Source organism: Zootoca vivipara, chromosome 15 (genome assembly GCF_965207765.1).
Source record: "Zootoca vivipara chromosome 15, rZooViv2.hap1.1, whole genome shotgun sequence".
In the NCBI taxonomy this organism is placed as follows: Eukaryota; Metazoa; Chordata; class Lepidosauria; order Squamata; family Lacertidae; genus Zootoca; species Zootoca vivipara.
The window spans coordinates 15,965,192-15,980,506 of NC_142598.1; the positions used below are offsets into that span (position 1 = coordinate 15,965,192).

Here is a 15,315-nt window from a genome sequence, read left to right on the forward strand (position 1 = left end):
TTAGTCAGGAAGGAGAAGGTAAGAGGCAAAGCTGCAGGTGCAACCGGGGGTGGGGGAGCAGAAATAGCAAGCCATTCCCCCTTTCTCCTCCCCACACTGCCTGACCTGCTATCTCTGGGGAAAATCCTTCTCTTCTTGCTGTAATTCTGGGCCAGCAGATGCTTACCACTGAGTCAAATGCAGACCAAAATGGCCATGCCATTCCTAGCAAGTGTATAGCTGGCTGCTTTGGGGTCACACAGGGATTGTGCACGCACACACACACACACACACACACACACACACACACACACACACACTCGGGGTACACTTTGCAATGCCTCGTTATACCAGGTGCTAGAATCTGAATGTCTGTCCCCAGCATCATTGCCGGAAGAGGTGTGTCACCCAGCTAGGTAAAAGGTAAAGGTAAAGGACCCCTGGACAGTTAAGTCCAGTCAAAGGTGACTATGGGGTTGTGGCGCTCATTTTGCTTTCAGGCCGAGGGAGCCGGCGTTTGTCCACAGACAGCTTTCCGGGTCATGTGGCCAGCAAGACTAAACTGCTTCTGGCGCAACGGAACACCGTGACGGAAACCAGAGCGCACGGAAACGCCGTTTACCTTCCTGCTGCAGCGGTGCTTATTTATCTACTTGCACTGATGTGCTTTCGAACTGCTAGATTGGCAGGAGCTGGGACAGAGCAACGGGAGCTCACCCCGTCGCGGGGATTCGAACCGCTGACCTTCCAATCAGCAAGCCCAAGAGGCTCAGTGGTTTACACCACAGCGCCACCCGCGTCGCAACTACGATCTCCTTGAGGCTGGGGGGCATCTTCCGTAAAGGAGAATATGCTAATGATAGTGACCACCGCATGCCAGTTTCATACCTGCATAACATCCAGCTTCTTCTTAGTGGTCTCTATGAACTGGCAGATCGCCATGTAGATGAACTTGTACTGTGCTTCGGTCTGCACCATGCCTGAGCGCTGGGAGCGAACCATCTGAATGGCCTTTGGGATGTCGATATCACAGTCAAACCCTGGGACAGAATGAGGAAGAAAAGGGGGTGTGCAAAATGTGGCTAGCTCAGTTGGTTAGAGTGTGGTGCTGCTAGCACCAAGGTCGCAGGTTCAATCCCCGCATGGGGCCGCTGCATATTCCTGCTTTGCAGGGAGTTGGACTAGATGATCCTCAGGATCCCTTCCAACTTTGATTCTAAAGTGTAATACATAAAAGGGGGAAGAAGTCGTTCAAGACTTACAGGCCAATCGTAAGCAAGCGGCACTGAATAAAACAGGGCTTGCTCCCAGGTAAGCATGCATGAGATTGCTGTCTTTGTTTTATTTTTCCTTGCACATGGCACTCAAAGCAACATATGAATTATGAAATATAAAACAACATCACATTCCATAATAAAATATTCTGTAGCAAGCATAGGAATAACACAGGCCATGATCCAGCAAAGCACGTTTATGCCCCACTGATTTAATGAGGAAGGATATGCAACCCAATCCTATGCATGCTTACTCAGAAATAGGTCCTGCTGAATTTGTGCTTCCTCCCAGAGCTGGCAGACATGAGCTCAAGTCTCCTACTGAACTCAATGCTTGTCCATGAATGGTCGAGATACACCTATCGAAGACCTCTACCTGCTGGAGATGGGATAATGCTTCCCTAAAAGGTATGTTTGTACAATGTCCTACACTGAAAAATTTTCTGGCAGAAGGTAACAGAGACGATCGACATGACTGTACGGAACAATCTTAAATTTGCAGAGGAAAATGTCCTTTTGAGTTATATACCCAACACATGGAATCTAAGAAAGGGACAATATGAATGGACTCTCCGCGGCCTTTGTACGGCAAAGAGACAGGTATTGATGAACTGGAAAAATAAAGATGAGGATCCCTTTAACGACTGAAGATATGTACCTGTACAAACTCGCTACACATGAACAAGTTGTGTACAAACATAGACTTGCTATGGACAAATTTAACAATATTTGGTTAACTACAATAACAATCCCCCCCCTTTGTAATGTACACAATATCTTTTTTGTTGTTGTTCTGTTTTGTTTTCTACATGGGTACTATTTCTTGTTTCTTCTTCTTTGAGTCTTATTTTACTCTGTGCACTTGTAATTTTGTACTTTTTTACTTTTCAATGAAGAAGAAGAAGAAGAAGAAGAAGAAGAAGAAGAAGAAGAAGAAGAAGAAGAAGAAGAAGAAGAAGAAGAAGAAGAAGAAGAAGATTTTTACCCACACTTCCTCCCCTCCTGCTGTGCTGCTACATTGTTACTTTGCTATTGATTATTGGTTTTAGTTCATGGTTATAATGTAATTTGTGCTGGGTTTTAATTCACCCTTGCTACTCAAGAGGGCAAATGGGAAGTCCTGTATCATTTACGGGACAGGCTTTGCCTGTTCTCATTTCCCATCTACGTGACCAGGAAGGCAAGGGACCCTGGCCAGCGGGAAAGAGGGACCAAGGAATAGAATGGCCACCAGGATGCAAAACAAGAAGTGACCTAACCTTTTATGGAGATCAAATCCACAATCATATCGATGACTATGATGGTCCCGGTGCGACCAATCCCAGCACTGCAGGGAGAGAAGGAGATTAGGGAGGCATGTGGCAGTATGTTCTACATGCAGAAAACAGACAAGGCTTCCCTTGCTAGAACCTACCAGGCTGCAGTTAGTCCAAGACTGTGGTTAGAGCAGCAGCCTCTGGACATCTGCATTTCCCTTCCCAGGTTGCCTTTGTGCCCCTAACATCCAGTGCTTAGGTATATATTGCCTCTATATAGGGAGGTTTCACTTAGCTCTTATGGCTAGTGGTTGCTGATAGATCCACCACCCTCCATGAATCTGCCTTGTACTTTTGGAAAAATTATTTTAAGTAAACATCCATGCTTGAGAGATTAATAGATAAACTACAGCTGACATGTGGATAGATCAAAGATGGTTTAATTTCATATCATAATGGCAGTATTCCAGAAAATGAAAAATCCCTCCCCCATCAGAATTAGGCTCAATCTGGTTGATCTAAATTTAAACATAAATTATTATATTTGCTTTGAACCCCCCCTCCCATGATCATTAATATACCAACACTTTATTTTGTTTCATTGGTAACACAAGAGGAAAAGTGACTATTTCTCATACTTAATCTAAGCACAACCACAAGGGCTCCTGATTAGGCTACGCGATGTTGAATGTTAGCTGTTAATTTTCTTCTATCCTGTTCCATAATTGTTTTTGTTTAAACCAAGTTTACGGTATACACTGACCACTAAGAATGAACCAAATGTTGCAGATATCACTGCAAATTTATTACACTATTTTTGTGATATACAAATAGCATGAGAAGACTTGGACTGTTTATTTGTATTATTTATTATCCCTATTAGAAAGCCCAATAAAGAGTTATTCCAAATAAAAAATAAAATAGCAGTGATCAGCACTTCTTGTGGAATAAACCTGTTAAGACTTATGAGCAGGTGCCAAAATTTATCGCTGGTTTATATACCGGCACCGTGATATTTTCCCAGTTTATTTTACTGATCATTAGAGAATAGATTTCTGTTTGCTGCATATCGAGCAGTGAATTAACAACGGTGCCAACTCACTCACCTGCAATGAACTATAATGGGTCCAGCTCCAGGAATGCTCTCTTGCTTCTGATTGACTTGGTCAAGAAACCCCAGAACTCCTCCAGGCTCGCTGGGCACTCCATGGTCAGGCCAGCTCAGGTATTGGTAATGCCAGATGTCTCGCACAACCTCACTCTGGCAGGGGGCAACAACATCACACCCTCATGTGGGTTCATGCCTGCAACTCCCTTGTCTATCCCTCAACCCACCGGCTTGCTCTCTCCCATCAAGCTTACAGTCAGAGAAAGTAACCCAACCCTCTCCTAACTCTCAGGCCTGATGGCTGGAGGAATGAGATTGGCCCTGCTCTCCCACAGGCTTTGGTGACTGTCTCCAGAGAGGGCAGGCAAACAAATCTGACCCCCGAGGGGCAGTCCGCAAGCAAGCTCTCCTGCACAAGCCCCATAAGAGGCTTTTATTTCAAGAGGAGGACTTTAGACTGGATGAGACCCATCTCTCCCTATGACATGCCACCCCCCCAACTGCCCTAACCAGCCAGATGAAGTCCATATGAAGAGCCTGGTGGCGCCAAGCAGACTTCTGCTGTCTCCACATATTGGCTATTAGGGGAGCTTCATGTGTTAAGATGCATTTTGTCTGCCTGCTGCAATTGTCCTGGAGCCAATTAGCAACAGCATCAGTGTTACACAGCCCTTGAGGTCCCAGATTCACGAAGATGTTCAGGCAAAAATGGCGAGAATGGAAATATGAATCTCCGGAGTCACTTGGAGAAAAGCAAATGAAGCTGCCCACACAGGCATTGTGGGGTGGGGTGGGGGAAGGAAAAAGCAACACAGAACCAGCAGCAGACATTTCAGGGCACTAGCCGTTGTTTTTGTAGAATATATATGATTCACGTGCTCCGTTATTACAGAGGAAACAGCTGGCGTCACAGCCAAACTTCAGCACCCCAGTGGTTTTTTTTGTTTTTTGTTTTGTTTTTTAAAAATTTGTTTGTTAATTTTTCACAAAGAAAAAATAACTTTGCAAATTTTAATATACTTTACACATTTTATATATTTTTAAAATATTAAAAGAATGAGTAGATTGTGTGCCAGAGATGGAGATGGAATAGCAAACATCCAGGGGGCGGGCAAAATGCTGGGATATTTTTTTCCTACGGGTCCTTATTTTCATCATCAATATTTGTAGCGATCAGGGCCATCTTTACCCAGGTGTGCAAAGGGTGCGGGGCACCCGGGCGCCGAATTCTGGGGGGAGCCAAATGTATACCTACTGTATACCAGTCCCTCTCGATTGGCGGCAGTGAAAAGCAATGGAGCGAAAGTCCCCACCCCCGTCCTCCGTCACTCTGTTACTCCGTACTCTGTTACAGGTGAGCGATCCCCCCCCCAAAAAAAATGGTCGTCAACAACTTTGGCTTCCCCCCTTCCAAAAAAAGCTGAATACAGTGGTACCTTGGTTTAAGTACACAATTGGTTCCGGAAGTCTGTACTTAACCTGAAGCGAACTTTCCCATTGAAAGTAATGGAAAGTGGATTAATCCGTTCCAGACGGGTCCGCGGAGTACTTAAACTGAAAATACTCAAACCGAAGCGTACTTAAACTGAGGTATGACTGTAGAGGTTTATTTGGGGGAAGCTAAAGTAAATTTGCGGGCGCTAGGCGGATCTTTGCACCCCGGCGGCACATATGCTAAAGACGGCCCTGGTAGCGATAATAAACTGAATGTTCTCCAGGCTTGGTGTACTCACACTGTGGACTGATGAAAGGCAGAGCTGTCTGAGTTTATATTCTAAGGCATCGTGTTCTCCGATGTTTTCCACAATGTACGGCCCATACTCTTTGCTGCTGCCCACCTCTGGCCAGTAAGGGACACATTTGTTCTGTTAGGAAACAGAAAGCAGGTATTGATGGGTGACCAGTGGGAACATCTGGAATCTCTGGCATCTCTGGAATCAAGGTGACATAATTTATGGATATATTGGATAAGTATAAACTAGATGTTATTCAATATGCAGTTAATATAGAATTGTAGAGGACCCACATTCAGGTGGAGGGAAGTCTTACTTCTTTACTATATAATTTTATTTCATTTTAAACATTTAAGCATTTTCTTCTTCTTCTTATGTACATCTCTGATGGAAAATGATAATTGTGATGTATACTAAAAGAATCAATAAAGATTAAATACCTCCCCCCCCCCAAAAGAAAGTGGGAAGAAGATCACAGCCGTCTTCTTCACCTAAAGCAAAACTCGGAAGGAAATCTACCAAAATAACCACCTGAGGATGGTGAGAGTTCAATAACACCTTACATGCAAACAGCACATGGGTAATTAAAAAACGATTTGACTACTCCTTCACCAGAGTGATTTGGAGGAGAGAAGCAGCAGCAGGGAGACAGGAAGGAAGTCCTTAAATCAGGGATAGTCAATGTGGTCCCATCCAAATATTGTTGACTATAACTTCTGTCACCTCAGGCTATTGGCCATGCTGGCTGGGCTGATGGGAATTTTATGTATTTAATTCATTAATATCCTGCCCTTCACCCCAAAGGAGCATTCTAAAACAATCCTAAAAACCAGTGACCTCAGGGTTGCCAGAAACAGTGAACTTTCAGCCATCCAAAGTCTGGGTGTTTATTTATCCCCACCCCCACCCCACCCCCCCAGAAGTCAATCATGAGGGAGACAAACACACCTCACCAGGGATGGCATTTTGCAAATGAGGGACCACCAGTGGCGTAACTAGACTCCTGGCTGCCCGGGACGGCAAACCCAAAGGCACCCCACCAAAGGATGGGGTGTCCGTTGCACGCATGTGTTGCGCATCACGATGCATGCATGCACAGGAGGCATATGACGCGGCGCCACGGCAAACCCTGCAAACAAGCTGCGGAGTGAGGCAGTCTCGCTTGCATCGGGGCATCTCCTCGATGGCAGCGGCCGTCGGAGGCGGTCAGCCCGTCCAGCCTGCTGCCCCCTGCCCAGCCTGCCACCCAGGGCGGCACCCCGCCCCCCATTACTACACCACTGGGGACCACCATCCAAGAGGCCTACACACCATCTGACAGAGAGCACCACTGCAACACTCTTGGCTCTTGGTTTGTATCTTTCCACAGTCCTGGTTTCCCCGCCACTGAAACACCCCCCCCCGGTCCCCCCAACATCCACTTTCCCACCTTGTGCGTGTGAAACCCCACAGGTCAGCAAAGTGGTGGGAAGGGAAGGGTTAACATGAGAATGTGAAACCGTTCTCTGCTGGAACTGAGCCTCTCCCTACCCTGCTTTGCAGCAAAGAAATTGGCTGTTGTACATCATTTGTGCGGAATGTTTGGCAGCAGCACCTTCAGCCCTAGAAATATTTCAAGGGAGTTTCTCCCAACCCCGGAGATGAAGACTGAGCAAGAAAGATGTAGTGTATGCTGAGAAGGTGGAGGAATGGATGGAGAGGAATGCCCCGCTTGCCCCTCCTTACCCTTCCTTTCTCCACTTCTCGGGTGGTCATCACAATGATTCGTGAGTTTTCTTGCCACACCATCTGCCAGAAATCGGTGGTGGTGGCATCCAGGCAACCTTGGCTGGCAATGTAAGTCTTGCTGCATTCCTCAGGGCTGAAGAGCTTGTTCTGCGAGTGGGCAAAGAGGTAAAATATAAAGGGCCTGGAGCGAAAATCCACCACCACCACCCTTCTTTCTGGAAGACATGACTCAGTTCCTCACCTTGATGTAGTTGGCATTTATATAATCTGACCCAGGTTCTCTGTCTTGGAGGATGACTCGAGAGTGGTCAACTAAAAGAGGAGGCAGCACAGTTAGTATGTCTCTAAGGAACGCCATATGCAACAGGGGCTTTTGCAACCCACTCTCTTCAGGGCCCAAGATGGAAACAGAGGTAGCAGCATGTGCCCTGTGCCCAGGGCCGGATTTAGGTTTGATGAGGCCTTAAGCTACTGAAGGCAGGCATCCCCAAACTTTGGCCCTCCAGATGTTTTGGACTACAATTCCCATCAACCCTGACCACTGGTCCTGATAGCTAGGGATCATGGGAGTTGTAAGCCAAAACATCTGGAGGGCTGCAGTTTGGGGATGCCTGTACTGAAGGAATTGGGGCCCTTTATATGTCCAGCTGTCCGTTGTCAACAACAAATTGTCACTCTTTTTGTGTGTTGAATATATTGTAATTTATGGACCTACACAACACAAAACACTATTGTATGTAGGTTTTATTTTATTTGTTCTTTATCTTATACTGTATTTTGAAAATGTACATCCAGTTTTTTTTTTCTTTAAATTTTTTTGGGGCCCCCAAGAGAGTGGGCCCCTAAGCTATAGCTTGTTTAGCTTATACGTAAATCTGGCACTGCTTGTGACCAGTGCTATCTTTCTAGAAAAAGAGGTGCCAGAACTCAGCATGAACACCTCCCTCATTCTCCTAGAATGGCAATGGTGCCCACCTGAGAGGTGCTAGAACTGAGTTCTGGCTGAAAAAAAGCACTGCCTCAGACTCCTCTGCCACCTGAATCTGTGGCCTGTGTAGGCCCAGCCTTTGGGTCAAGATGATATGTGGAACTCCAGACTCACATGGCAAAATGTTCTTATAGCGGTTCTTGCCCTTGTTTTCTGGTCTTTGGCCCTCATGCCGATCATACAAGTTCTTTGTCTCTTGTTTCTGCAAGCTCTGAAAGGGGAAGAGGCATGGAGGAGTGTTTAATAAGGGCAAGCATGGCTTACAGCTAGAGGAGAGAGAGAGATCTAAAAACTGGGATTCATGGGTTCAGCTTGTCCATGGGACTGCTGAGAGGTGCTATTAGCGCTTGCCTGTGGATTGGGGGCGGGAGGCACAGGCAACCTCCCTCAGGAACAGGAAGTGACCAACCGGAAGCATATCTCAAGCATGAGGAAGCACCCAAGTTTACCCTCACCCACACCTCCCTCTCTTGCATCAAAATTGAAATAACAAGTGTCTTGGGGCAGGTGTTTTTGCTTGTGATGTGCCATACACATCGATGACACTGAGATAATCTCCAGCACTGTCGTTGGTTGTCTCCCAAGTTGGCAAGGCTCACTTGACATCAACACTAGGGCTGGGCAATACAGTGGTACCTCGTTTTGAGTCCAGGATCTGCTCCGGAACCCCGGAGGCTAGACGAAAAGGACGCATGACAAAGTGCCGCTCTGCGCACATGCGTGGAGTGGTTTGCACTTCTGCGCATGCGCAAGTGGCAAACCCAGAAGTAACCCATTCCGGCACTTCTGGGTTTGCTGCGGACATTCGACGAAATGAACGCTCGACGAGGCGGACTCAAAATGAGGTACCACTGTATATCAATATATCGTCCCAAACCAGTATGAAGTCCATACTGTCATATCGGTTATATAGTTTTTGATCTAGCAATATATCACAAATCATGATGTGTGTTAGGGCTGGGCGATATATCGTCCAAAACCAATTTCAAGTCTATATCATGAAATTTGTTTTTTTTTTAAATCATTTTTGACCTGACAATGTATTGCGACTCATTGTGTGTGTGTGTGTGTGTGTGTGTGTGTGTGTGTGTGTGTGTGTGTGTGTCCTATGCAAAAATCACAATGTGGGAAAAACCATGAAGCCAGCCAGTGCCTATACATAGCTCTATCCTTATTTCAGACATTCTGATATATCAGTATATTGTAATGTTTAGCTGGTGATATATCACAAAGTTGAAAACCATATATTGCCCAGCCCTAATCAACACAAAATAGACTTTAGTGTCGTTGGCCTAGTCCTATACAGTGCTCTGCCATTAAGAATTTCAGCAAGTGTCTTCTGCTTTATCCTTCAAACTCCTGCTGAAAACTTTTCTATTCCCCTTGACTTTTGCAGGCAATTAAGAATACATCTCTCCATTGCAGTTAGCTGATGCCCTCCAATTTCAATTCTTTTCTATGTTTTTATTATATAGATATATTATTGTAAACTGCTTTAACTATTCTTAGGATATGTCAGGATGCAAAAGACTTTATAAATGAATGCATTCTAAAAATGCTAGCGATCAAAACAATGAGGTCTTGTGAATGCATGAGAACACCACCCCCAGTTGAGTTTGGGGATAAGCCAAGAATTAGGACAGGAGTCTTTGGACTATGTAGGGAGTTCCAGATCCCACAACGCATCACGAGGAAGAGCAAGCTTCACAGTTCACCACTCACATCAAACTCCTCCCAGAATCCTCCTTTGGCAGCCTCTTCCTCTTGGCTTCTCTTGTTGAGCATCTGTACCCTGTCCTCGATGTCGGCTGCATTCACCCGGGTGGCATTGAAAGGCTAGCGGGAAGGGGAGAAAGGAAAGAAGGAAGGAAGGAAAGAAGGGGAAATGTGAGAAACAAAAAGAGGTCTCTCTGGAGACGAGAACAAAAGATAAGGTCAAGGAGCAAAGCTCTCCTACCCACAAACCCAGAATCTGGGCTGCTTATCTCTTTGCTTGGCGGCTACTTTCCCCCATGAGCTGGGAAAGGGAATAGCAGGGGATGGGGGGGGGGGACATCCACCAAGGAGAGAGGAAAATGATCAGCTGAGGGAGAAGGGGAACATAGAAGCATATAATTGGGGAGTTGTTATGTACCGAGCTCGGATCCTAGAACAATAGGCTGGTAGGATCCTAGAATGCAACAACTTGGTTGGCCTGCAGGAGCAGACCAATCAGACCCCAAGAGGTAGTTAATCAGCCTATTAGGCCAGTAGGATCCTAGAATGCAACAACTGATTGGCCTGCAGTAGGAGCCCAATCAGGCTCCAGGAGGGAAGCAGAATCATCCAATCAGAAGGGACTCATTGCGTAAATAATGTATATGAAGCCTGAGTCTGGGGGGGAATTCACTCTCATTGTCTTACGAGCTGCAATAAAGAGCATGAAATCACTACATGACTCCGGGTATATTTCAGGAGTTGAAAGGGACCACAAGGGTCATCTAGTCCAACCCCCTCCAATGCAAGGTGGGGCTTGAACCCGTGGCCATGAGATTAAGAGTCTCATGCTCTACTGACTGAGCTACAATCAGTTCCTGATATCCCAAGGTGTCTCTGTGTCCCACTTTACATAGAGCAGCCCTCTATTTTGAAGGTATCCTCCACGCGAGGGCTTTCCAGTCCAAATCAGGCTGAACGATAAGATTCCAGAAAAAGGGAGAGGAGGAGCCTTGAACCTGCCCATCAACAGGATCTAGTCTGTAGAATGAGCAGGCACATCAGCTCTTCCCCACTATGGTGAGATGCACTGTTTTTCTACTTTACTTCTGGTTCAATTTTCCAACAGTGGAACAGACTCCCTCGGAAAGTGGACTCTCCTTCCTTGGAGATTTTAAAGCAGAGGCTGGATGGCCATCTGCCATGGATGCTTCATTTGAGATTCCTGCATTGTAGGGGTTTTTTTCCAACTTTATGATTCTATGATAATTGTACTGGTATATAAATTTGCATGTAGGTACATTTTATGCAAATTGCAGACTTTTTTTCTATAGAGTAAACAGATCACTCTATACTACCCTGTGTGTTTGGCCTTGACTCCGCACTGATTGTCTTTGCATTCAGAATTCACAACAGGCAGGGCCTGGCTTACACATAGTTATGTTTGATGAGTGCAACGGAGAGCCAGCGCTTCCAATAACAGGCAGCAGAAAGCACAACCCAACAAGGCTGAAATGCTGGAAGCTGCTTTATACTGAGTCTGATGACATCTAAGCCAGTGTTTCCCAAACTTGGGTCCCCAGCTGTTTTTGGACTACAGTTCCCATCATCTCTAGCTAGCAGGACCAGTGGTCAGGGATGATGGGAACTGTCGTCCAAAAACAGCCGGAGATCCACGTTCGGGAAACACTGGTCTATACAGACTGACAGTTGGCGCTCCAGGGTTTCAGACAAGGGAGATAGCCAGCTGTACCAAGAGAGACTGAAAATTGAACCCGGGATCTTCTGCATGCAAATCAGGTGCTCTACCACTGAGCTACAGCCTGATATCCATAGCAGAAAACACCTATGGGTTTTCTTTCGACAACTGGTGTGGAACCTTGGCAATCCAACATCCCCAGCGCATTTTGCTGTGTATATTGTGTATATATTGTAATATTGTAATATTGTAATATTGTAATATTGTGTATATATTGTAATATATTGTGTATATTGGGACCGCACAAGTTTCTTGCATAGCAAACAGGCGTACAGTACCTTGGTTTTCAAACAGCTTAGTTCTCAAACGTTTTGGCTCCCAGACGCTGCAAACACGGAAGTGACAGTTCCGGTTTGCGAACTATTTTTGGAAGCCGAGCGTCCGACGGGGCTTCTGCGGCTTCTGATTGGCTGCAGGAGCTTGCTGCAACCAATCAGAAGCCGCGCTTTGGTTTCCAAATGTTTTGGAAGTCGAACGGACTTCCGGAACAGATTCTGTTCGACTTCCAAGATACGACTGTATTTTAAAATTAATATTTTAATTCATCTGTAAGAGGAAAACTGAAGGAAAAAGCACATAAAAGAATAAAGGGTCATAGACTATTTCTAATAAATTCATACACTGTATCTTGTTGTTGTTGTTTAGTTGTTTAGTCGTGTCCGACTCTTCGTGACCCCATAGGCTATAGCACGCCAGGCACTCCTGTCTTCCACTGCCTGCAGCAATGGCATAAAATGCTACAGTGACTGTGATAAGATAGTTTAATAAATTGCAACACATTATAAGATACACTGTATATGTGTTGCAATTTATTAAACTATCTTATCACAGTCACTGTAGCATTTTATGCCATTGCTACAGTGACATCTCTCCAAAAATAAATAAGCATTCATGACTTCTTTTGAAACTTCTTGGTCATTAGCCCAAAAATTCATATAAACCGTGTTTCTCCCCATTAAGGCTATGTCCCATATCTTCACTCTTAATTGTTGAAATACTCATGCCCCCCCCTCTTTTTGTTAAAATGATTGTGGTTGGTACATCATTTGTTCACCAGTTCTGGAGTTTATTCCAGAGGTATTCTGTAATGTGTGACCATAATTCATGAAATTATTGTCCATAGTTTCTTATACAGGGGCAACTTCACCAGACATACAAGTAGGTTCCTTTATTAATGGTACCCAGATCCTACGCCAGTTATTTGTTAAATCCTACACAGCACCAGATGTTGTAAAGATGTTGATACCATCTGGAAATTAGCCTCTCAAAGTTAATCAGAGACCAGTCTTTCTACTTTCCAGATCTACAGTCAAAACCGATATTCTACTTCTCCTACTTCCTTATTCTGTTTCTCGATACACCCACAGTCTTTCTGATCTAATGTCATCAGCACTTCCTATGTATTAGATAAATTCCCCCCTTGGCTTTAACAAAATCTGTGCTTAAGATACGGTAACTCCAGCATGCCAGTTGGATTCTGCTGCATTATCCATTATTACAATAATACTTGAAAGCTGTGGAAATGCGGCAGCTTTTTTCCCTTCCTCATCTGCAGGAATAACTTTTTAGTTTTTTAAAAAATATACTTTAGAAATTTTCCACAAGTCTGTCCATCTCACTGAATGAAATTTAAGCCATTTACTTGTATTTCCCCAAACTGCTTCGCCATCACAATCCCTTGCAAAAAATTTCAAGCTAAAGGATTAGGCCCAAACCATATGTATTCCAATGTTTTGAAAAGCCACATAACTGAGATGACTTAAAAAACAAACAATAAACATGCATCATATTACTTTCCATAGACCACATCACATAACAAACATGGGACAGAAAAAGTTTGTTTTTAATTTGAGGGTGCTTTGTTTTGCCCCCAACAAATAATATTGTCTAAATTCTTTCTCATTAATTGTGTGTTCCTCCAGTTGTTTTAGAGAAAAGCATCTAACAAGCTTTATAAATAAGAGAGAAAATAAAATGGGATGGGTAAAGAAGACACAGTCTATACTTCTCTGTGTATATCTATATCAGTACCTGTCTCAAATACAGATAGGATCCAGACGCCTCTTCAATTCCTGCTTTCTTAAAATGCTCCACCAGGTCAGCCAAGCTGCCAAATCTCTCTGTGCCCCCAATTGTGTACTTCCCCTTCTGGGGGGAAAATAAAAAATATATTATTAGTCATGCCCCTTATATATGTAACAGTGTAACACGCATCTCCCGTGCATAATTTTTTGCTGATCAGTTATATTTCCAGTGCTCTGGGAGGTTTTGACCAGAACCAGTTGCAAGTAACAACCCTCACATTTAACAAGGTAAAGGTAAAGGTAAAGGGACCCCTGGCCATTAGGTCCAGTCGTGACTGACTCTGGGGTTGCGCGCTCATCTCGCATTATTGGCCGAGGGAGCCGGCGTATAGCTTCCAGGTCATGTGGCCAGCATGACAAACCCGCTTCTGGCAAACCAGAGCAGCACACAGAAACGCCGTTTACCTTCCCGCTGTAGCGGTTCCTATTTATCTACTTGCATTTTGACGTGCTTTCGAACTGCTAGGCTGGCAGGAGCTGGGACCAAGCAACGGGAGCTCACCCCGTCACAGGGATTCGAACCGCCGACTGTCTGATCGGCAAGCCCTAGGCTCAGTGGTTTAACCCACAGCACCACCTGGGTCCCATCACATTTAACAAGCTTACACCAATTAACACAAGACATGATCAACCAAGGCTTTCTGCTGTTGAAGTGAAGTACAGTGGTACCTCAGTTTAAGTACACAATTGGTTCCAGAAGTCTGTACTTAACCTGAAGCGTACTTAACCTGAAGCGAACTTTCCCATTGAAAGTAATGGAAAGTGGATTAATCCGTTCCAGATGGGTCCGCGGAATATACTTAACCTGAAGCGTACTTAACCTGAAGCGAACGTTCCCATTGAAAGTAATGGAAAGTGGATTAATTCATTCCAGACGGGTCCACAGAGTACTCAACCTGAAGCGTACTTAACCTGAAGTATGAGTGTAATTGGTTCTGGAAGTCCGTACCCGAAGCGAACTTTCCCATTGAAAGTAATGGAAAGTGGATTAATCCGTTCCAGACGGGTCCGCGGAGTACTTACACTGAAAGTACTCAAACCAAGGCGTACTTAAACCGAGGTATGACTGTAAAGATAAAGGTACCCCTGACCATTAGGTCCAGTTGCGGACAACTCTGGGGTTGCGGCGCTCATCTCACTCTATAGGCCGAGGGTGAATTGGGAGATCTCAAAATACCACTACAGGCAACTCTCATTTTGCATGTGTTTGATGCGCACACGCCTGAGCGTGCACACGCCATGTTTTGCACTGGAAGAGGAAAGGACTGAAGCGGAAAGGGGTGGGGCGGGATTACATGTGCTCCACCAACACGCACAATGACCCAGAACGTCATCCCTCCATAAATGGATGTTTGTGCACCTATATTGTTTTCTTATGCAACTCCTATTTGTTTCAACAGGGCTTCCTCGGAAGAACTTCATGGTGGTTAGTGCCCCATTCATCTAACACCCATCCTATTTCCCCTCACAGCTTGGTTGTTTAACCGGCTGCAGCAACAGGCAATTAAGGGTGGTGAGAAGATCTCACATAGTGTGATGGCTATGCTGGCCTTAGATCAGAAAGAGGTGGTTCAAATCCCTAAAGGTAAAGGTAAAGGTACCCCTGACCGTTAGGTCCAGTCGCGAACGACTCTGGGGTTGCGGCACTCATCTCACTTTACTGGCCGAGGGAGCCGGCGTACAGCCTCTGGGTCATGTGGCTAGCATGACA

At 45.1% G+C, this 15,315-nt stretch overlaps 1 protein-coding gene across 5 annotated transcripts in view; it reads right to left on the reverse strand.

Annotated features, from left to right (window-relative positions):
• PTPN6 (protein tyrosine phosphatase non-receptor type 6) overlaps positions 1–15,315 on the reverse strand; it is a 42,475-nt gene that overhangs the window by 4,481 nt on the left and 22,679 nt on the right. For all 5 annotated transcript variants that reach the window (XM_035140291.3, XM_035140292.3, XM_035140289.3 and 2 more), the window contains 9 exons: positions 13,552–13,668; positions 9,789–9,902; positions 8,181–8,277; positions 7,320–7,390; positions 7,076–7,225; positions 5,351–5,482; positions 3,616–3,770; positions 2,513–2,580; positions 868–1,019 (listed from right to left, as the gene is read on the reverse strand). In XM_035140291.3, coding sequence (XP_034996182.3) covers positions 868–1,019; positions 2,513–2,580; positions 3,616–3,770; positions 5,351–5,482; positions 7,076–7,225; positions 7,320–7,390; positions 8,181–8,277; positions 9,789–9,902; positions 13,552–13,668 — 1,056 coding nt within the window. The remainder of the gene's footprint in view (positions 1–867; positions 1,020–2,512; positions 2,581–3,615; positions 3,771–5,350; positions 5,483–7,075; positions 7,226–7,319; positions 7,391–8,180; positions 8,278–9,788; positions 9,903–13,551; positions 13,669–15,315) is intronic.